Here is a 22,468-nt window from a genome sequence, read left to right as displayed (position 1 = left end):
TTGTTGACTACAAAATATGTTGTAAACTATCCAACCTCATACTGTACAATCATTGCATCCATGTTGCCTTTACCAATCAAAGTGGCAGGGTCAGACTGTCGAACTGACATTGTGGCTTTTAAGCATTTGGAGTGTCAGTTCGTCTGTAACAGCTGAAATGTTGAAACATGATGGTCTACTTCCTCCCAGACAGCGCGTCAGGGACACATCTGAACCAACTGGTTTTGGTTTGTTGTCTTTTGAGCATGACGGACGCAAGATCGGCTTTATCAGAGCAGGTAAGCCTAATAATAACAGTAAAAGTTGACATGCTAGTTATAACATTTGAAGAATTGGCGATATTTTGAAATATTTCCTCTCAAACAGGACATTCAAAAGAAAATAGAGGAAACAAGAAAACGATTCCGTATCGAATATGCACAAGGTGAGCGCTCTGGTTTCTACTTGTTGTCCTGGAACAGCTGTTTGGGGATAGAGTAGGCTAAAGTAGGATTGCGCAACAACAGCAAACATTTCTCCTGAGAACACTGAAATCCATGTGCATTTGCACTTTTTGAAGTGTATATCAACCTAGGTGTGTGTGTGTGTGTGTGTGTTCAGTATATGCCACTGTTTTGATGCTGCATAGTTGTCCATACCAATCATAAGTCGAGTATTTTAACCTGAAACTATCACACATTTTTTAAGACCGAAGCAGTGCACTTGCAGCTCAACTGGATTCAATGTACCACACAAACGCACAGAGTAATAGTATTGAGCGACATCCATTTTCCCACAGACTCATCAGACAAGTATGACCCCAGGGACGTGGACAGGTTATGGAAGGATGATGTTTTGGTTGACGGTTATCTGGAGTGGCGCCACTTTGTGGTGGAGGACACCTTGAAGATGATCGATGAGAGTCTTAAGTGGAGAAAAGAATTCAAACTGAATGGTGGATTGACCTTTGCCTTTACAGGGACTTGATGTCAACCAGTGGCCTTGTCCCATACTGTATAGCTGTATTAATGAACATATAGCTCCAACAAAGAACAGTAGAATAGCTGGCTAGAACACATACCAGGTTATTGTGCATTCTGCAAATTGCTGAGATACTTCCACTTGTTGAACATGATGGTGTTGATAAGATGTTTCCCGCTTTAAAATTTTCTTTATGTAATGAATAGCGCTACATAAGTATAATGTATAAGAATAATGTATTATTATTATAGACAGCATTGATAGTCCGGTTTGATTCATTTTTTTAATATCCCTTTCTCTTCCAGACATCAACGAAAGCTCTGTGCAAAAGTCTCTATTTGAGTCTGGCATGCATTATCTCCATGGCTATGATAAAGAGGGCAACAAACTGTGTAGGTATTTTTATTTATTTTTTCAACATATGTGCTCACTGCCAATCAGGAAGGTTCTGTTGTGAAAATGTTGTTTCTGAGATACCTCATTTATGGCCAACATCATCATTTTATCTCTTGTAAAAGCCTCATCCTCTCTTTGGGGTGCTGTGATCGTTTTTCTATGCATCTCACTATTCAGACTGTAGTTTCCTGATTTAGGTGCACGCACAATTCAAGTTAGGATTGAGATTGGAATCTTGAATTTTTGTATGGTGGATTACAGTTTGTCTTTTTGAGCTATTTGGGTCTCTGTCTTGAAGGCCACTGAGGATTACCCATTTTTCTTGTTGTCTGCCCAGTCTGGTTCAGGGTTAAGCTGCACATGAAGGATGTGAAGATGTTGACGGAGAAGAAAAGGTACGTGGCATTCTGGTTGGAGAGCTACACCCGGCGGGAACCAGGGATTCCCCTCACCGTGATCTTTGACATGTCCGAAGCGGGTCTAAGCTGCGTTGTAAGATGTCTGCTCTCCTCTCATTCCCCTCTAGCTGATTTAAGTTGTTGAACTTGGTATCAATGTCCAAACATTTTGTGTTAACAAGTCACTGAGTGGATCTTTACACACTAATGCTTGTCTTTGGGTGCTTTTAAACTACCTTTTGTGAAGACCTACTAAGGTAAACCTGAACTATCCTCACCTATTCTACACTCATGCATGTTCTGTTATTTTCTTTCCATATTATGTACAGTGAACTGTGCATGACAAGCACAAACATGTAGTAGATGGCAAGCTCTGAAGTACTAGATGCTGACTATTAAATGTATTCTAACATMTTTCTCTGAAGTGGTTTCTTAGGAGCGTAAGATGGTATAAACGGAAGCAGTGTCTGGAATACATTGAGACAAAGTATTCTCCGTTGCCCAATCTGGGTCATGCCTTAGCTTGGGGCTCAAAATATGGCAGGAGACATACAGTACAGCTGTGTGCTTTCAAAACAAGTTTCTCCTCACATGCCAGGGTGAAAGGTTTATTTGTTGAAAATATTTATTTGAACGATAGGAATTCTCTCTTCTCTTTTCTCTTGTAGGACATGGATTTGATCAAATATATAATCAATTGCTTCCAAGTGTATTACCCTAGATTGCTTTGTAAGTATCCATTTCTTCTGGTGGGCTTCCAACACAGGAGGCTATTGAGGAGAGGACGGCTCATAGTAATGGCTGGAATGGAGTTAATGGAATGGTACCAAACACATGGAAACCATGGGTTCGATACCATTCCATCTATTCCCTTCCAGCCATTACTATGAGCTTGTCCTCCCCAATTAAGCTGCTACCAGCCGCCTGTGGCTTCCATCTGGTGGTGCATTTGGTCCCATAGTGTAAAAGGACTCAGTGAACCCAATTGCATGCCTTTATTGCCTACAGAGGATGTAAAATGATTTGTGTTATGATTTATGTGTTCTATTTCATTTCAGCCAAAATGCTCATGTACGAGATGCCATGGATCATGAATGGTGAGTCACTTAAAGAACAAAATGCTATGCTTCCACTCAATGTCACTGTTGCAGTCAATACTACTAACTACACTCCCCCCATCTTCTATATATAGCGGCATTGAAAATAGTGAAGGACATGCTCAGTCAAGACGCCATCGACAAGCTGAAGTTTGTGTCCAAGAGTGACATCCAGATCTATGTTGATGAGGAGCACCTCGCGTTCTACATGGGAGGAACTGTGTGTAACTTACCACTCAATGGTCACAATGACCCCCATACATCCAAATATCTACTGAGAACATAAGCACATGCAGATGTTAAAACATCTGTGTATGCCCATTGGCTAACATGACAACATGCGTGCACGTTACTTTCAGTGCAGTGCATATGATGCACAAGACAGACACATGACTGACATACAAGAGTCATACATCCATGTTCTCATGTAAAGCTACTGTGTATGTGCACACACACGTACTTGCATGCATACAAACAACTCCATCTGCTGGTATCATGCATACAGTACATAAACCAATACTATTTTGTATACACACACACCGTGCCAGAATTCATCATCAGTACGTTATACTACATTGATAAATAATTGATGTAATACAAATGCATTGCATTTACTATGGAGTTCTTTTCTGATTTTCTCCCAGGACCCATTCAAATTCAGTTACCCACCGTTGCCTGATGACGTCTTCCAGAACCCCATATCAGAGACTGGACAAGAGGATGACACTGAGTCAAAGGATGATGACCTGGAGGCCAAGGACACCCTGGAGCCGAGCTCTCCTACACTCAGAACCAGAAATGTTGTCCTTCGTTCCCCTTACGACACCCCTTGGTTTTAATACTGAACTTTGTTACACTCTCGAATCTCATAAGTGCATTGAATGATATCAGTAACAGTAACATTAGTGTCCTTGATTTCTCTGTCTTTGTCTGAGGCAGGTATACTTGGCACAGGATGGGGACAATGAGGGCTCCATCAGATGGAAAGGATCCCGTAGGCCAACCGTCACTTTCAAAGGCACCTTACTCTATATCAGGTTAGCTTTGGATTCTGTGTATTTGTCCTGATACATACAGTATAGTGTAAGCACTTCCAAAACGTATTGAGTCACATAGTTTCCAACCACAGACCTCACACTACCTTTTAAGGTTATGAGGCAACTGTTTACACTGAGAGCTGCTAGACGGAGATAATATGTGGCTCCCACACTCTCGCTCTCTCTTTTCAGTCCTGATGATGAGTTGTGCTTTGGCCACAGAGAGGGTGAGAAGAGATGTCTGATCATGCTTAATAATGTCACCAAAAACCAAGTGGCCTTCAAGGTCAGTTCTCATGTTGCTCTTTTTAAGTGTGTGATTGCATCATTAAAATATACTTMTATGAGAGCAGCCTTGTTTGTGTTTTGCCGCAGGTGCGGACCACAGCCCCAGAGAAGTACAGGGTGAAGCCCAGCAATAGCAGCTGTGGGGCGGGCAAGAGTATGGAAATCACTGTGTCCCTGCATGGAGGTACTACATTTCGTAGCCCTAATTCTTCCATCTCCTCTGTCTCTATGTAATATAAACCCATCATTCAGGTTTTGAGAAGGTCAAGGACTAGCCCATATGGAATTGTTGCTGTCCTCTAATTGTTTGTGGTCGAATTCCCTCCTCTCTGATTGGCTCTCAGGGTCCCTGTGCTCTCCTCAGGACCGCTTCTTAATCATGGCTGCTGAGATGGAGCCATGTAGCGGTGGGGGGAGCACAGACCTCGCCCACTTCTGGAAGGGTGTCCCAAAGGCTAAAATAATGGAGCACAGGTAGCACCATCTATTACACACACAGAACACAACTCAAACCAGTTTTATGAGTATTGCTTTGTTGACTGTCACCAAAGGCAACAAGGCCTCGAGGACGCATGTGTAAGGACTGTTCACCAATGGTCTTCTATTTTCTTTACCTTCAGGCTGCGGTGTCGAATGCTAGAGGGCATAAAGTCGGCACTCAGCCCTGTGACTGACAGGTCTCACAAAATGGAGACCAATGGCTACCAAGACATGCACACCACGGTGAGTTGTGACCTCGGGCGACAGACACTGACACACACACACCCTTATTATGCAAATGTCTCAATAGGACAATTACATATTTACTATTATCTTTGCCTGCTGAAATGTTCAATCTATCAAGTCCATCTGAAGTCAGTTTGTGGTCTGAAAAAGGTCCGATACTTCACCTGGATCGTGTTCCATATGGAAGGGAAAATGTCTTTAAATGTTTTGCAACTGAAGACAAAAATGGGCATTACTTACGGGACAAGGGCAGGTAGTCCCACCATGTTTCGGTCTGTTTTCTTCCATTTGGTGCCTAATGAATATGCCCCGGTTGCCGTTGGTGCCCTCTGATGTTCCCCCAGCTCCTTCAGTTGATGGCCAGCAGCTCCAGGCTGGAACAGAAGATGGACCACTGCCTGTGGTGGCAGAAGCTCTTGACTGTACTGGTGACTGCACTGATGGCCTTGGGCTTCTCTGCCCTCTACACTGGGGAGTGGCCATTTTGAAACTTTCCCACAGTGGAGGAAAAAGACAGAAGGACCAGTCACAGTGGAGTCAGGATGAAAGTCGATTTCTGATTGGAGCAGAAATATGAGGAACTGCTCGCAATCCACTCTATGACCTTTAGACACTGAATATAATTATATTTCCACACTGAATATAATTATATTTCCACACTATCAGGTTGGAATAATACTGTGAAATTATGAAAGTAATTATAATGCCCTTTTAGTGTAAGAGCTGTTTGAGAGGGTGATGGATCGAAGGGATCTAGCTTTTGTCAAGTTAACGTCTGACTTGACTTTTCGTAGCAGGTTAGGAGAATTTGGTTAKGGTTGGCAACTTTTTACATTAATTTGACAAAAGATGGAGCCCTTCTCGCCATGAACGTTTTGATGGTATGGGGTTTTGGCCTGCCTGGTGACATCACCAGGCCGTAAATGATTTAATAGACCAATAAGAAAGAGGGTTGCAAACCTCTCTGCCAATAACAGCTAGTTTTCAGTTTTCCCCTACCCACTCAGACCACTCCCAGGCAGTCCTAGCAAAATTATTGCTTGAGAAATTTCACTTTGCTAAAAAGCTATTTTTGTTTCTTTTTTGACCATGTTTTCAATTAAAATCACAGTAAGGTACTTAATTTTTACCCAGAAAAATGATTTGATATTGAGATAAAAACAGCTGCATTGGACCTATTTTCTGAATTATGTCTAACTTGAACTATTTACTATGGGTTTATATGAATGGAAGACCACAAATATAATTTTATAGGCAACATGTCATCTTGGTGTTTATACAGTGTAATTTACATTAGTTGTTACATTGTAAAAGGTCCTGTAGCATTTTCCCTTGATTCATCTGCAGAAGCAGCCAAATACCTACATACACTCTGATATAAACACATTTATTGATTTGATTAAAAGATAATGACACTCACTCACCTCTCTCCCTTTGACACCAATGCAAAATAATTGTGCTCTGAAGCACATTCTGAGATATTTACGGAAGTAATCAACAGTTGTTGTTTTTTAAAACACCTGTCTGTTACTATGCACTCCACATCCAACTCACTTACAAGGAATTGGGAGAGACATTCATATATTTTTTCTGAACGAAATAGGCAACGTTGTTTTTATTTGGTCTACTCTACTGCATAGTGTGTGGTTMGCTTCTTTTGGCGGAGGAGCCCCGCTTTGAGCAGATGGCGCTGGGGTGACCTTTCACCTCCGCTGATGTGACAGGCGTTCTGGAGGGAGGTGTAGATGGAGAGAGAAACAAACGTTCTCCTCCCAACACCTCCACTGATTAGCTGGGGACATGGCGGCTAGGTGATACACCTCAGACAGAGATAGACAATTTAATGGCTGACACGCATTCCYAGCGACAGATGTGATCACTAGGTGTTTTTTTTCTCTCCCTGGTAGTTTGCTTGTGTAATTATCTTGACTGTTATTATACTAATTGAGTGTGATTCACTATTTGACTCCCTCTTTGATGCTGAGGTACAGCCTTCCAAGAATAGATGTAGATAGATGTACAGCAACTGGCACATTAGATAAAGTATGTGTGATTGTTAAGTGGTGATCATATTGTCCCCATCTTCTTTGTAATTGTTGACAATGGTTCTGTAGCCTAAACCAATTTCTTATTACATCTATTGGACACTTTGGTAATATCTGTAATATCAGCTATTGGTCGGTCTTGACTTGATACCAAAGAACATGTTCCACAACTGTGGATCATCCTTGACTGTTTTGGGACGTGTCCTCATTCTGTGGAGGCTARGTCTGCCTGCCACCCAAATGTTGGTTATACTAGAAATCCATAAAGAGAAGAGAATGGGAGCCATTGTGGGGGTGTAGTAAGAAGCTAATTACAAGGTGTCAAATCCCCAGGGATGCCCCATCCCCAGTTATATATTATGTGAGACGGGAAGCAGAACAAAAACAGCTTTTAGTCATTGCACGACAAACAAGCTACAGATCTCATGGGAATATAATCGTATGATGTGACAATTATAGCAGGCTGCACTAGGATGCCCACATTGGTAGCTAGGGACAATGGTAATAATGCATTCTCCTAAAGGTTGGAACAGGTTTGTTAGCCTAGTTTGTATCACACTAATATTTGGGGCTTTGAGCATCAATTTGGGTCTGTACTAAATGCACAAACTGCTTTACTGGCTGATGCAGCTTAAGGGACAGTGATTCAGCTGCATTCAGCTCCCCCTTGCTTCTAGAAAGCGACCTACAGCAGAATGTAGCGGAGAGAGGAAGTGGTCATCAAGGCGCCGGAAGTACCCAATGTTCCGACGAATTTGTTTTGAATGAGGAATTCTGGCTGATTCATTGTAGCAAGCGAGACTTGAATAGTTAGCACACACGACTATTCTTTTCAACATTTGTACATCTTGAACAGGTAAGATCCCACTCCCACAAATGTTTGTATCACTACCCTAGCAAAAATATATCCATGCCGAAGAAGTTGCTATGTAGTCAGTTTGGTTTTTCGACTGTCGCGTGTAATGAAAGAGCTAACGTTAGCTAGCTAACTGTCGCTAACGTTACCGCTAGCAAGCGAGCTAAGGCAGTTTATCTGGTTAACGTTAACAAACTTAGTCAAACATGTTGGTTAGTTGACAGAGACCACTTTTTATTAAGAATTTGATGTTATCCTGCGTTTAACATTATTTTCTTTGTTCTGGCGGATAACATTAACTAAGACAGCTAGATGATTAACGTTAGCCCACTACCTATAATATGTAGCTAACTGTCAACGTCGTTAGTTAGCGTAGTCACTTTACTGTCATTATCAATAATTTGTGATGAGACAATTTAATATATCTAGTTATATAATAGTCAGGAAAAATAGCTAGATGATACTGTATGAAAGCAGACATTCCAGATTAATCATGAAAATCAGCTAACTACATGTGAAACAGATGGTCACAATCATATCGTCTGACAGTTAACGTTAACTGGCAAATTATGCCATGTCATTCCATCCTGCTCTTTTGACTGCCTTTTGATTAAAGGGATTAACAGCTGTTTTGTAGTTTACTATCTAACAACAATGCATATTGTTAAGAAAGTAATAGGGTTGAAGATGATAGAGTTGACATTCATTGCTGTGTTTTCCCTCAACAGAAATGGATAGGCTGCTGAGGCTTGGAGGAGGAATGCCCGGACTGGGTCAGGTGTGTTTTCAGCAATGCCTTATCTCGCACGCTGTTGCTATGGAATGCCTTTAGACCTTGTCTCATTAACTCATTAATGAATCAGAGCCCTAATATTGGGCTGTAACTATCCTAGCTATATATCTACAACACCTATCTTATCACTGATCACCAAACAGGGAGTGATTCTGACTTGAGTTGGGTGGAATAGACAGAAGCCACTGAAAATTAAAAGTGAGTGGCTGTAGCCAGGGTAGACCTCGTTGCTCTTATCCACAGACTGAAAAGGACCTGGCACAGCTCAGCTGTCTTAAATATCGTGCATTTTAGTATGTTGTGTGTTCTATAGTCTGTATACTTCTGGCCCTTCTTTGGACACTGTGTTAACAACCCTCCAGACAAGCTTCAATGCCATACAACTCTCCTTCCGTGGCCTCCAATTGCTCTTAAATACAAGTAAAACTAAATGCATGCTCTTCAACRGATCGCTGCCTGCACCTGCCCGCCCGTCCAACATCACTACTCTGGACGTTTCTGATTTAGAATATGTGYACAACTACAAATACCTAGGTGTCTGGTTAGACTGTAAACTCTCRTTCCAGACTCGCATCAAACATCTCCAATCCAAAGTTGGTGCCAAACATACTCTTGTAAAACAGACCATCCTACCGATCCTCGACTTCAGCGATGTCATTTACAAAATAGCCTCAAATACCCTACTCAATAAATTGGATGCAGTCTATCACAGTGCCACCCGTTTTGTCACCAAAGCCCCATATACTACCCACCACTGCGACCTGTACGCTCTGTACGTTGGCTGGCCCTCGCTTCATACTCGTCACCAAACCCACTGGCTCCWGGTCATCTACAAGACCCTGCTAGGTAAAGTCCCCCCTTATCTCAGCTCGCTGGTCACCATAGCAGCACCCACCTGTAGCACGCGCTCCAGCAGGTATATCTCTCTGGTCACCCCCAAAACCAATTCTTCCTTTGGCCGCCTCTCCTTCCAGTTCTCTGCTGCCAATGACTGGAATGAACTACAAAAATCTCTGAAACTGGAAACACTTATCTCTCTCACTAGCTTTAAGCACCAGCTGTCAGAGCAGCTCACAGATTACTGCACCTGTACATAGCCCATCTATAATTTAGCCCAAACAACTACCTCTCCCCCACTGTATTTATTTATTTATTTTGCTCCTTTGCACCCCATTATTTCGATCTCTACTTTGCACATTCTTCCACTGCAAATCTACCATTCCAGTGTTTTACTTGCTATATTGTATTTACTTCGCCACCATGGCCTTTTTTTTGCCTTTACCTCCCTTATCTCACCTCATTTGCTCACATTGTATATACTTATTTTTCTACTGTATTATTGACTGTATGTTTGTTTTACTCCATGTGTAACTCTGTTGTTGTATGTGTCGAACTGCTTTGCTTTATCTTGGCCAGGTCGCAATTGTAAATGAGAACTTGTTCTCAACTTGCCTACCTGGTTAAATAAAGGTGAAACAAATAGTCCACACAATCAGGTTAAGGGTTATTGTTATAAAAATGTATTTTTTTTTATTGAACCTTTATTGAACTAGGCAAGTCAGTTAAGAACAAAATCTTATTTACAATGACGGCCAACTCTGAACGACCCTGGGTCAATTGTGCGCCGCCCTATGGGACTCCCAATCATGGCCGGCTGTGATACAGCCTGGATTCGAACCAGGTGCTGTAGTGACACCTCTTGCACTGAGATGCAGAGAGGTTGCCTCCCTCAATAACCTCTCTGCAAAGTTGAATAGTTTTCTTAGCTATAGCCTATTTGCTCTCCAGTCTTTGTCATGTGAAATGGATAATGAGAATAGATTAAGGCATTCTGTTCAATATGTATTAACAAATTCTAAGTAGCCTAATCGAAAGTAAAGAATTATGGTGTAGGCCACCTAACCACTGTAGTGTCTCCCTTGCGCTATTATCGAGCATGCTTTGTTAGAACATGTTTTTAGTGTAGCCCTGCCCAATCACAAGGACCCGGGGCYCTCTTTGGTGAGAGAAATGAAAAGAGCCCACTTTGTTGTGTTCGTAGTGGCCAGGCCTTGCAAGGCGAGGCCAATGAGGAGCTTGCTCCCGACTGGCGTTGGATTTGCCAATTAACACCTCCAGTAAGTGGCTGCCTTGGCACCCTACAGAGGTGTTAAAAAGAGGGGGGTGTCTACTTTTAACTTCTCCCTCTCTGACATGCAGGGCTTCAGAGCACCATTTAAATTACAATATTACTTTCGGGATATTGAACATACACTGAGTGTACAAAACATTAGGAACACCTGCCCTTTCCATGACAGACTGACCAGGTGAAAGCTATGATCCCTTATTGATGTGACTTGCTAAATCCACTTCAATCAGTGTAGATGAAGGAGATGAGACAGGTTAAAGAAGGATTTTTAWGTCTTGAGACAATTGAGACATGGATTGTGAATGTGTGCCATTGAGGGTGTAGTGCTTTTGAATGGGGTATAGTAGTAGGTGCCAGATGCAGTTCTTGACACTCAAACTGGTGTGATGCTGCTGGGTTTTTCACTGGCTAGTGGCTAGGCTAATGTCAAATTGCAGGTGGTGTTTATTGTCCACAAAATGTTAAAGGTAGACTCAACGATATGACGTAGAAGCAGAAAGTAAACGGCATACTGGCTCAATTTCCGCAACAACTAAGAGCATTGAAGCACAAGGCTCAACATCTCCGTGGACATGCGCAGACACTGAGAGCGCCGTCTTGCATCTCGCTCATCTCAATATCTGCGGTGRCGCTRYTGGCAACGTTATTTTGCTGAGTCTCCCTTTAAACAARGATCATCAGTTTGTCAATAATATAATACTAATATATTATAAACTGCAGTGAAGCTGTATTTTGTCATCCCAATCAGCTRTGTGTGATAGTAAACTATAGCCTAAAATCTGTTATTTCCCCCCCCCCAGGGCCCACCTACAGACGCCCCCGCCGTAGACACTGCAGAGCAGGTGTACATCTCCTCACTGGCACTGCTCAAGGTAAGAAGGAAATCAACAGTTGCCATTTTATACCGACTAGTTACATGATGTGTGTCCATGGCAGTCGTCTACGTCGCACCATGTATTTCCATCTCCTTCAGATGCTGAAGCACGGGCGTGCCGGTGTGCCCATGGAGGTCATGGGTTTGATGCTGGGCGAGTTTGTGGACGACTACACTGTGCGAGTGATTGACGTGTTCGCCATGCCGCAGTCCGGAACTGTACGTTTTCCCAGTCATTTCCCTTAACAGACCTCGCAGGACAGTGTTGAGTAACTCTATGCGTGTGATGTTTTCTCCACCCGTGTTTGCGTAATAGCACTTCTCTCTCCGACAGGGTGTCAGTGTGGAGGCTGTGGACCCCGTCTTCCAAGCTAAAATGTTGGATATGCTGAAGCAGACTGGCAGGTAAATACATATGGACGACTTACTAATATAAAATATATTAGTTAGAACACCACTGTCGATTTGGCATAGCTTCTCCAGGACAAAGTCACACTGTAAATGCTCTACACTCCAGGATACACTAAAAACAGAAACATTTCATTTGTAACAATAAAATAAAAAATAAATGTGTAAAATAGACACAAAGAAAGGCATCTGTGCAGTAATAGTGTTGAACTATTCCTCCAACTAGACCAGAGATGGTGGTTGGCTGGTACCACAGTCACCCCGGGTTTGGCTGCTGGCTGTCCGGAGTTGACATCAACACCCAGCAGAGTTTCGAGGCTCTGTCGGAGAGAGCCGTGGCTGTGGTGGTGGACCCCATCCAGAGCGTCAAAGGAAAGGTATGWCCAACAACCATAGGGATGCAAACTTGTCACTTTTGGGCGATATTCGCCGCTGTTTCTTCTCAAAATAGGTCATCCACGTGAACTGTGTAGATACATTTTAAAAAACTGTCTGTGTGGGGGTGGTCCTGACTGGGCAATTTGGAATGCAACATGGCTGCAAAATAATGCTGTGATTAACGTTGATAAGAAGGATGTATGTTTCAATGGCTCAAATTATTACACAGTTGTTAATGTTAGCTAGCTAGCATCTAAGTTGGCAAGCTAACATTACCACCCGCTTGCCTGGCTAACTTCGTGTTGCTTGGCTTACTTCACTTTACTGTCTGTGTGTAATAACCTACTGGAACACGTATATGCATTGGAGGAAGCGAGGGAGTAACTTGGATGCTTTATTACTAAACCCAGCATGGTAGCGCAGGCAGGTAGCTGCACAACAGTGTATATTGGAGGCGTGATGTCCCAATACTCTTAACAATGAATAATGGTGTATGCTTCGCTTATGAAATGAATAACTGAGAACAGAATGCATCCATACACGTCCTACAAATAGACTTTCAGTTCAGAGCGTGATGTCAGATATGTCATATCAGAATGAGTGTTTCATGCAATATCACATGTGACTGTTGTGAGCAGCCGGCTTACATTAGCCTACTCAGCTGATTTTCTCCCGCCATACTTTCTGCGCATCTCCGTCAGTTTTAAAATGTAATTTAGCCGTGATGGAGAGCTGGTGTGTGCAGACAGTGATGGGGTTTCTGTTACATTTGCTTAATTATTGGAGTGGCTCACAGCGTGAGCGAAGTGGATAGTATCTTTTCATTTCACCTGTAAGAGCAAGCAGGCCAGTCTGACTAGGCTTCGCTGTCACGCAGCCTCTGAGTGCCACTGCCATAGAGGAAAAAAGAACAGTGACAGCAATGATGCCAACTTCGCAATTTTGTTGCTAGATTTAGCAACTTTTCAGACTACCCTGGCAACTTTTCTTTCAAACAACACCTTGCAACAAATGTAGCTACCTAAAAAAATGTATTTGGAACTTTTAGCAACTTTTGAAAAGTGACTCAAATGCTAAAATGCACGCATTTTCCCTCTAAATGACACAAAAACGATTTTCTRGGTCACAACACACGTGCCTGGCTGCAAAAGTGCATTGTGAGTGACGTCAGCAGCAGGCGCTCAGCTCGTGCACAGGCAGCAGCAATTTCCGCAAATTATTGCCGTACACGTCGATTCAGAGCATCCCAAACARGCTCAATTAATGAAATGTCTGGTGAGTATGCAGACCATGGAAGAACTGGGACATTTTCAGCTTCCAGGAATTGTGTACAGATCCTTGCGACATGGGGATGTGTATTATTATGCTGAAACATGTGATGTTGGAGGATGAATGGCGTGACAGTATAGTTTGATTGTATTGACATTCCCAGCCTTAGTTAGTCGTCTGTTTTTTGTTGAAAGTATTCACTCATTGAAACTGAAACAGTGCATCCCGAATGGGTGGAGGTAACAAACGATGTACCAGGCCAGCTTTGCTTTACAACCTGATAGCAATGTTTTCTGGACCACCAAGAAATGTATTGGTGAATTATATGAATCATCCATTGAACTGCATCCATCTATTCTGCCAATAATGCCTTACTGTACATCATGGAGTCAAGTATAACCTATTTTTAAAACCTCTTATAAAGTTGGATTTCTAGCATGAACTGGGAATTTTATATTTTTCATATTATGGTTGTCTGTCTGTTTCATATCTGCAAAGTAACTCAAGCACTGTRAGTTTCACTTTAAATTCTGTTTGGTGCCTAACATTTGTGTGTGTGTGTGTGTGTGGCAGGTAAGGAGAGTGTGTTGGCTATGCATGTAAAGTTGTCTGAAGAGTAGGCTAAAGATGGTTTCATATAGGCCTAGTGTGTTTTCCTCTTACTGCCACAATGAAAAGGCAGATCATTATGCAGTTTTATTCCTAACTACATTCCTCCTGCCCGATCACAGGTAGGCCTTTGGATATGAGCAAATCAGCTATTTTCTGCAGTAGCCTTATTTATTATACAGTAAAAAAGTGTGAAGCTAAATTCAATGTGTTGTATTGAGTAGAGTGTTGTATTGAGTAGAGGTGTGACTATCAGGTTTCTGTGCAGCACACGTATAGAAAATGGGAACAGGCGTTTACACAGATTTTTTTTCTCCGCGAAAAATATTTCTCACCTTTTTGGGCCTTCATCAGTTTGCGTCCCTGAACCACCATGATTGTGATGGCACCTGCCAATGCTGTGAATGGACTGGTGATTTGATTATCTTTTTTATTTATCAATGTTCTAATTTAATTTGTATGCTAATTGTGTGACAGGTTGACTTTCTTGTGGGTGCAAACTTCAATCAATCCAATCATAAAATCAGTGGTTAACTGACTGGGTGGAAGCTAAAATCTCTAACGATTTGAGTTAACAGCGCTCTGCCTGTGTAGTCATCTAAGGTTGTTTACTCATAGATCTCCTGGGATTGAGATGTCTTCATCTAGAACTGATCATACACCCCCCTCCCCATCCCCACCACCCTCCCTTCCTTGTTATGTTTCTTTCTCTCTCTTCCACCCTCACGGGCCCCATATGGCACTTCCTCCATCTGCTCCTGCCTCTGTGCTGCAGGGAGCTGTCTATTATCACCTCCACAGAGCTGTCTGTGAATGTGAGAGCCAATTCCATCTCAATGTGTGATCTCCGCTCAGAGGATAGTGCACCACTAGAAATGAAAGTTAGCTCCCCAATGTTTTACATTAGAAATGGTTCCGAAGCACAGGCGATCTCATAAAGATATTTAATTAGATTGCTATTAAGAGTAGTGTGTTGATGACCGAGGGGATGGTTTAAAACCTTTTTAGTCTTAATAATATTTTGCCGCCCATGCGTGAGAGAATATAAAAATATATAAATTAAATTTTTACAACCCTACAAATACCAGGGCACGTTTGCCCATCTTCATTTTGACATTTGTGTTTTTAGCAGGTTTCATGCCTCTGCCTTCGAGGAAAAGGTGTCTCTCAGCCAAGTCTTGCTTGTGAAAGATGTAGCCTACTCTTGATGTGCTCAGAACATGGCAGTGTCCTGCTTCCCTGTCACGTTCACTGTCTCTCGTCACTCTGTCTGCCACTCGGAATATTATTGTACACAATCCATTATGGTCCATTCAATGAGCAGCCAATATAACCACAGAACATAACAATAATGCCAGTCGTTTCATGTTTTCCTTCGTGTGACCAATTTCCATGCAAGACACGATAACCTAGAGTTAATTTGGAGCGACACGGGTATTAAAAGTTGAGTACTTTATCCTTGGCTAACGCAGCCGGGACCAGTGAAAGAAAACAGCTAAATGTGTTTCAACACACTCATTTCCTATGCTTTGTAGTAAAYTGTATGGATGCAGGTCTCAGGGTGACATCCTAGTAAACAAGGCATAAGTCAGGTCCACCATAAATCATCAATGTTTTAACATGAGTGTAACCGTGAGCTACTCACCTGTCATGCTTTCACACACAACCGCAGTCGGCAGAGCCTCTCCTAGCATGGTCCCGTGTGGCTCAGTTGGTAGAGCATGGCGCTTGCAACGCCAGGGTTGTGGGTTCATTCCCCACGGGGGGACCAGGATGAATATGTATGAACTTTCCAAATTGTAAGTCGCTCTGGATAAGAGCGTCAGCTAAATGACTTAAATGTAAATGTAAATGGTTGCATATCTTTGCCTTGCTATGGCTATGCAATGTCTACTCACCTGAAAGGATGCAATGTAGGGCCTAGTAATAGGATGTGACTAGGGACATGTACTGCACTCAGGCAAGGCTGTGGTTTACACACATCTGGAGTGACAGCCTGCTTACAGCAGTTGGTACCGTCCCTGATCTGCTGTTCACTATCTCCCTCCCTCCCCAGTCATCTACTCTCCCTTTCACAGTATTCTCACACACAACGTTACCCTCATGGCTTAGATCCAAAGCAGAGTGTGGTACTTACTTGGCATTCTTTAAAAAATTATAATAATACTTTCTTCTTCTGCTCTGGAATTTAATTGAAATGGAATCGGTACGGACGTCGTTTCTCTGCTCTCAGAGATAACACGTGGTTCCTTTTTGTTATTTCGGGCAGGTTGTTATCGATGCGTTCCGGCTGATCAATGCCAACATGATGGTTCTGGGACACGAGCCCAGGCAAACCACCTCCAACCTGGGCCATCTGAACAAGCCATCCATCCAGGTAAGACCATGGAGCCTCTGACCAGCTCTGTGTTTTAACATGGATGTGAATGTAGAGTTTCTGTTCTTATTTGAATCATCTGTTGTCCTCCTCCAAGGCTCTGATCCATGGACTGAACAGGCATTACTACTCCATCACCATCAACTACAGGAAAAATGAACTCGAGCAAAAGGTGTGAAACATTTCTGAAAATCTATTATGACATCTGTTTTAAGGGGAGTATAGAATGATATCAGAAAAAGATGACTGTTGACTGTCGTAGTTTAATGAGTTAATTATGATTTCGCCACAGACTGACATTTCATAATATGCTTACTGTATGTTCTCCTGAATGACAGGTGATGTCATCTTCTGTGCGCCATAACAATACGTACACGGTGCCTCCATCCTCTCTTGGTTGCATGTGATACATTAACATATGATCCTTGAGTGACTTTTGATCCTTGACCTCCCAGATGCTGTTGAACCTGCACAAGAAGAGCTGGATGGAGGGCCTGACCCTGCAGGACTACAGTGAGCACTGCAAGCTCAACGAGAACATCGTCAAGGAGATGCTGGAGCTGGCCAAGAACTACAACAAGGTGAGCAGGCAGGGATCAGAAGGGGAAAGTGGGAGGGCCTGGAAGTATTGAGACTAGGGGTCTGCGTGGGCAAACCGCATGAGTTATCCCGGGTGGTGTTCATTAGTATTCAAATTGAAGAAAATGGACTGAAACAGGGAGGGACTACCTGGACTTGTCCAATCAGAAACACTAATTTCCAAGACATGGGCATGGCGTATGGGGGTGTAGTGAGATACCTGATGGGTTGGACGATTCTATTCTCATCACTCATCTTGAAAAAAACGTGTCAATCAATCAATCAATCAATCAATTGAATGATTTATTATTTAAATATTGAAAGTGAGCGGGCTAGGGAGAGAAACAAAATGTTGCAGTTTCAGGCCATGTTGCGGAAAGTGATGTTGCCGCTGGAGATGTGTGATAGTGTTCTGGGCAGGTGTGATGCAACTGATGTTTGTATGATTTGTGTTGTTTATAAAAGGTCAAATAAAATAAACACACTTTTTCGTATTCTGTTGCAAAATGTTTTTTCCTTTACATGCCATAATGAACAAAACCCAGCTTTAAATGTTAACGTCTGAGTGAGAATCAATGTCTCTGTGTTCTACCCCAGGCGGTCGAAGAAGAGGATAAGATGACCCCTGAGCAGCTGGCCATCAAGAACGTCGGAAAGCAGGTATCCGTCCTCGCTGTAACCTGAACACAACCTCTGTTTTGCGAGCTACATCATAAATGCCCATGTATAATCTTTGCAATGACCCTCCTTGACCTGTTTACCGTGTTCTTCTCGCAGGATCCCAAGAGGCACCTGGAGGAGCACGTTGACGTCCTCATGACGTCCAACATCGTTCAGTGCCTAGCCGCCATGTTGGATACTGTGGTCTTTCAGTGAAGCCCCCCCTCTTGCATTTAACTGTTCATATTTTAACTTTGTTTTGTTTTATAAAAAATAAATGTGTATGAAAGGTGAGCCGTGGACTTGTATCCTTAAAATACAGAARAGCAGCATGGGTGATGTGTTGCGGTTTGACTGGTTGGTCTCAGATGTGTGTCTGAGAGAACGTTTTGGTCCATACATACAGAATGGGGTATCTGAAATGGCACACTAATCCTTATGTAGTTCCCTGGTCAAATCTAGTACACATATATTGTGAATAGGGTGCCATTTCTGACACACACTGTGCATCTTGCCTAGCTGCCAGCTGTCACTAGCTGTAATTTTTCAATTAGTTATGCCATGGTTGATGGCACTTCTGATACTCCTTGAAGCCTTGTTTTCCAATCACGTTAAAATGACCCTCCCCATTTGATGAGGCATTCAAGATTGAGTAATACTTCCTGATTAAAAAAACGAAATATATGAATTTTGTCATATTTAAACACGTTTATAGTTGATATCTACCTMCCACATGGTACTAGAGGTATAACATTAGCAGTATTTTGTTCCAGTCTAGCAAAACGAACATGATCAGAGAAATGTCTATAACTGTTATAAATATAACTGTTTATATAGGCTACTTATAAACCTTATCCCTATACTGTAATGTAAAGTGTAACAATTATAGACGTTTCATTAGGTTCGTTTCAAGAGTATTTAGAGTTCATATTCCCTACATGTGATACGCGTAACCTTAACCAAATTGGTTTTTGTGTTGCGCGTAATGCTACTTGCGCAGCTCCAGTATCTTCACATCTCAACATCCAACGCCCAATAATATGGATAGCGACTACCACAGCTCAGACAGGTCTGAACTCGCTACCCAGTACCACCCTATGCTCTCCTCCAGTGAGGGGCTGAACTGAATAGGGGAACCTAACACGTTCTAATAAAGAAACCACAGGGATGACAAATCTGTCAGAAGCAGACGACTTTATCGACTCGGAGGACTCATTTGGTGACGGCGACAAGGGAAGCAGTAGGCAGTCTGCTCAAGAGACCGTCTGTGACATTCGTCATACCTTCCATGGATCTACAGAGGGACGGTATCCCTCGTCTCAGCCCAGCCAAGCTCAGCCCGCGTCTGCTACCTCGCCTGGTACCATGTTCCCACACCGGACACTGCACGGAGCCACCTACCCGGCCCTTGCCATCACCAGTTCGGGTCACTACATGGCACACCATCCTGTGGTCACGCAAGGCTCATATAATAGCCTCTTGACCACCACYTCACCTCAAGGCTTCCCAGCGCCCGGATACTTTTACGCCCAGCCATATGGGCATGGCCACCAAGGAGGTGCTTTCCACAAGAGCTCAGCAATGCAAACTGGGATGGTTTTTGGTAAAGCGCAAGTTTATCTCTGCAATAGGGCTCTGTGGCTCACGTTTCACAGGCACCAAACAGAGATGATCATCACTAAACAGGGGCGGTGAGTATTGACCCGTTCCCTTTCTCGCCGCCCTTGCCGTTATGTTGGCTTATGTCAACATAGTGGGCAAACTGCTGTACTTATTTGGACGAAGTAGATTGACGTGTTTATTGAAAGCGCGTGGGGTTTATTAACAAATTATGGCAACAGGAATTGTTCAAATTAGAATTAATTTCGTTCTCTAAGTAAAATTTTAGCGCGATTTGGGAATTTGTAAAGGAAATAAAACTCCTATGAATCTTTTTTTCTACTTCCAGACGAATGTTTCCATTCCTGAGCTTTAATATATCTGGGCTTGATCCGACGGCAAATTACAATATTTTTGTGGACGTCAGTCTCGCGGACCCTAATCACTGGCGGTTCCAAGGAGGACAGTGGGTACCCTGCGGCAAAGCTGACTCAAATGGGACAGGCAAGTGATTTTACTTTTCTTTTCCCCCTTCTATTCTCTCCAAGTGAGATTTTCTGACAAAAAAGTGAGTAATGTCTTCAATAATTAATTTATAGGGAACAAGGCCTACATGCACCCAGACTCTCCGAACACCGGCGCGCACTGGATGCGTCAAGAAATTTCTTTTGGAAAACTGAAGTTGGCAAATAATAAAGGGGCATTGGAAAGTGCAGGGCAGGTAAGTTTTTAATATGGTCCTAATTTCGCACAGTCCCAAATACATATGTGTGTATGTATATATATATATATATATATATAAGGTGAAAGAGGTCTTGAAAATATGCTATATTCAAGTCTGGAGACGTTGCATTGAGAGATTTTCCTTACAAAATAATGTTTTATGCATTTATCAACCATATTGTATGAAATAATTCAGTATTTATTGTCATACATTTGTTGTATTTAGTGTAAAAAAAAAACAATCTTCAAGTTGTTCTTTTGTCTCTAGAGATGATCACAGATGCCCCAATTAACACCTGTTTTTCATGTCCTCTGTTCAGATGGTTGTCGTTCAGTCCCTCCATAGGTACCAACCCCGTCTTAATGTGGTCGAGGTGCACGAGGATGGGGCCGAGAACGCAAGTCAACCCAGACAATCATTTACGTTCCCCGAGACGCAATTCGTTGCAGTCACAGCATACCAGAACACAGACGTAAGGAAATTCGTTCTTTCAAATATTGATTTGTTTTTTTAATTGGGGCTAGGCAACATTTTTCCTATTGGGGTAAAAGTGGTTCACAGATTTTCAGTAGGCTAGGTCTTTTTAATGTTATTTTCCTCTTTCAGATAACACAGCTGAAAATAGACCACAATCCTTTCGCAAAAGGTTTTCGGGACAATTATGACAAGTAAGTAAAAWTATATTAGCCTAGCTCATGTTTTATTTTGTAATAGCCTTACATATTTAAATATTATTCTATTGGAATTATTCGAATCTCAAATTGTGACTCAAATATGAACACATTTAAAGTGGTTTGTTTCGAGATTAGACTGCTTTACGCACGATTTTGCCCCATTTTATTAGTGACGATACTGTCACTCCTAAAACAACCATCGTAAAAATAAAAATAAAGATTTCTTCATTACCAGCTAAGGACTACATTCTGATGTAAACGATCTTGAAAAGCATTACGGATTTGGATACACGCATGTTTTTGTTCCATTGGAAATTTGAGTTTACGTGTCAGAATTCCTGTGGACAGACAAGTTCGATTTTTTTGCTAATATTCTCTTCAAATAGTTCGTTTTTTAAATCGAATGTAAGAAACTATTGGAGATGAATTAGGCTTAATGGTGTAAGACCTCCGGAGTGCTTTATACATGTGTTTAATAATTGCATGCCATTGTTACTTCATACTTGTGGAAACGTTTTATTTTAGGTCTTTCTCATTTGTATTATTTTCCAATTTCCTAATTGATTGTTTTGGATATGTCTAGAATCTACACAGGCTACGATAGTGACCGGTTGACGCCATCACCGAGTGACTCGACCTACGCTCAGTTTGTGCCCGGTGCCAGATATGCACTTGCTAATTCTTTCCTTCAYCACCAATTCGTCAGCACTTATGCCAAGTCCTGTTTCCGCCCTAGCGCAGGAGCTACGTCTGGACTAGACTATAACGTCCCCTTAACTAACAGCATGCTGTCACCGCAAACCAGCGAGGAGGACACGATGGCGGCATCCCCGAGATGGTTTGTGACACCGACCAACAACAGACTGGACTATGCCTCCCGCACAAATGACGCGACTGGAAACACGGCCACTTTGCTGTCGTATGCAGCAGCTGGAAAGGCACTACAGCTGTCCGCAACGGACAGTTCGGGCAGAGCCCTTGCTTATTACGCAGAACCAACGGATTTTGCGCGTACCTCACCCCAGTATTGCGGTGCGTCTAGCCCGGCTCTGTCCTGCTGGACTAATGGACACGCTATTGGTACTGCGAACTTTGACGAGGTCCTCTCACTTTCAAAGGAGAGTTTGCCAACGGGTGTGTCTGAAGACGCAAAACCACAAGATATCTCGGAGTCTAGTTGGATAGAGACATAAACTGAATTGAAGAGATATTCCATCCTAGGTTATTGGCATCAACGAGAACAGTCTAAATACCCACCTGGACATCGTTCATAAGTTTTTTCATTAGACTGCATTTTTGGATTAGCCTACAGTGGGCTGTGGATATGACTGAAGTATTAAAATGTTAACGACAAAATAGTCTATTTAAGCTATAATAATGTATATATTTAACATTAGCTGTAGTCCTACTCTAGATGTTTTAATTGAATCCTGTTTTCTAATTTGACTGATTTGATTGGTTGATTTTTGATTTGTTGAATACATTTCTGGAAAGTGTTCATGTCTTAGCCTGCATTGAGTTTCATTGGCATTATGTTTTATTGTGCTGGCTTTAGTAGGCTATATAGGATCCACAATGTCTTTACTAGTGCAA

At 42.4% G+C, this 22,468-nt stretch overlaps 3 protein-coding genes and 1 pseudogene across 4 annotated transcripts in view; 3 read left to right on the top strand and 1 right to left on the bottom strand.

Annotated features, from left to right (window-relative positions):
- Nucleotides 1–22,468, bottom strand: part of LOC111970880 (neuronal membrane glycoprotein M6-b-like) — a 178,180-nt gene that overhangs the window by 36,877 nt on the left and 118,835 nt on the right. The window lies entirely within an intron of this gene.
- Nucleotides 162–6,321, top strand: LOC111970877 (motile sperm domain-containing protein 2). The gene is made up of 15 exons (XM_023997609.2): nt 162–278; nt 367–424; nt 779–934; nt 1,266–1,352; nt 1,694–1,848; nt 2,423–2,483; nt 2,813–2,851; nt 2,947–3,071; nt 3,496–3,651; nt 3,791–3,888; nt 4,081–4,174; nt 4,264–4,360; nt 4,521–4,650; nt 4,797–4,899; nt 5,247–6,321. The coding sequence occupies exons 1-15, from the start codon at nt 168–170 to the stop codon at nt 5,388–5,390; spliced, it is 1,614 nt and encodes a 537-aa protein (XP_023853377.1). The 5' UTR covers nt 162–167; the 3' UTR covers nt 5,391–6,321.
- On the top strand, nt 7,660–18,172 carry LOC111970879 (26S proteasome non-ATPase regulatory subunit 14). The gene is made up of 11 exons (XM_023997614.2): nt 7,660–7,803; nt 8,532–8,581; nt 11,525–11,596; nt 11,698–11,817; nt 11,933–12,003; nt 12,233–12,383; nt 16,532–16,639; nt 16,737–16,811; nt 17,095–17,220; nt 17,816–17,878; nt 17,996–18,172. Exons 2-11 carry the CDS (start codon nt 8,534–8,536, stop codon nt 18,092–18,094), a joined length of 933 nt encoding a protein of 310 aa, XP_023853382.1. The 5' UTR covers nt 7,660–7,803; nt 8,532–8,533; the 3' UTR covers nt 18,095–18,172.
- Nucleotides 19,000–22,371, top strand: LOC111970876 (T-box brain protein 1-like; annotated as a pseudogene).

This window comes from Salvelinus sp. IW2-2015, linkage group LG12 (assembly GCF_002910315.2).
Source record: "Salvelinus sp. IW2-2015 linkage group LG12, ASM291031v2, whole genome shotgun sequence".
Taxonomy (NCBI): Eukaryota; Metazoa; Chordata; class Actinopteri; order Salmoniformes; family Salmonidae; genus Salvelinus; species Salvelinus sp. IW2-2015.
The sequence above is the reverse complement of the archived record's forward strand: the minus strand, read 5'-3'. Positions and strand labels throughout refer to the sequence as shown.

Bases quoted from the DNA above. Each gene is read 5' to 3' on its own strand.
- LOC111970877 (XM_023997609.2), top strand. From the start codon at position 168: ATGATGGTCTACTTCCTCCCAGACAGCGCGTCAGGGACACATCTGAAC. The intron at 935-1,265 runs GTGGATTGACCT...TTTCTCTTCCAG, and splicing joins AAAAGAATTCAAACTGAATG to ACATCAACGAAAGCTCTGTG. The intron at 2,852-2,946 runs GTGAGTCACTTA...TTCTATATATAG, and splicing joins GATGCCATGGATCATGAATG to CGGCATTGAAAATAGTGAAG.
- LOC111970879 (XM_023997614.2), top strand. From the start codon at position 8,534: ATGGATAGGCTGCTGAGGCTTGGAGGAGGAATGCCCGGACTGGGTCAG. The intron at 11,597-11,697 runs GTAAGAAGGAAA...CATCTCCTTCAG, and splicing joins CCTCACTGGCACTGCTCAAG to ATGCTGAAGCACGGGCGTGC. The intron at 16,812-17,094 runs GTGTGAAACATT...TTGACCTCCCAG, and splicing joins AAAATGAACTCGAGCAAAAG to ATGCTGTTGAACCTGCACAA.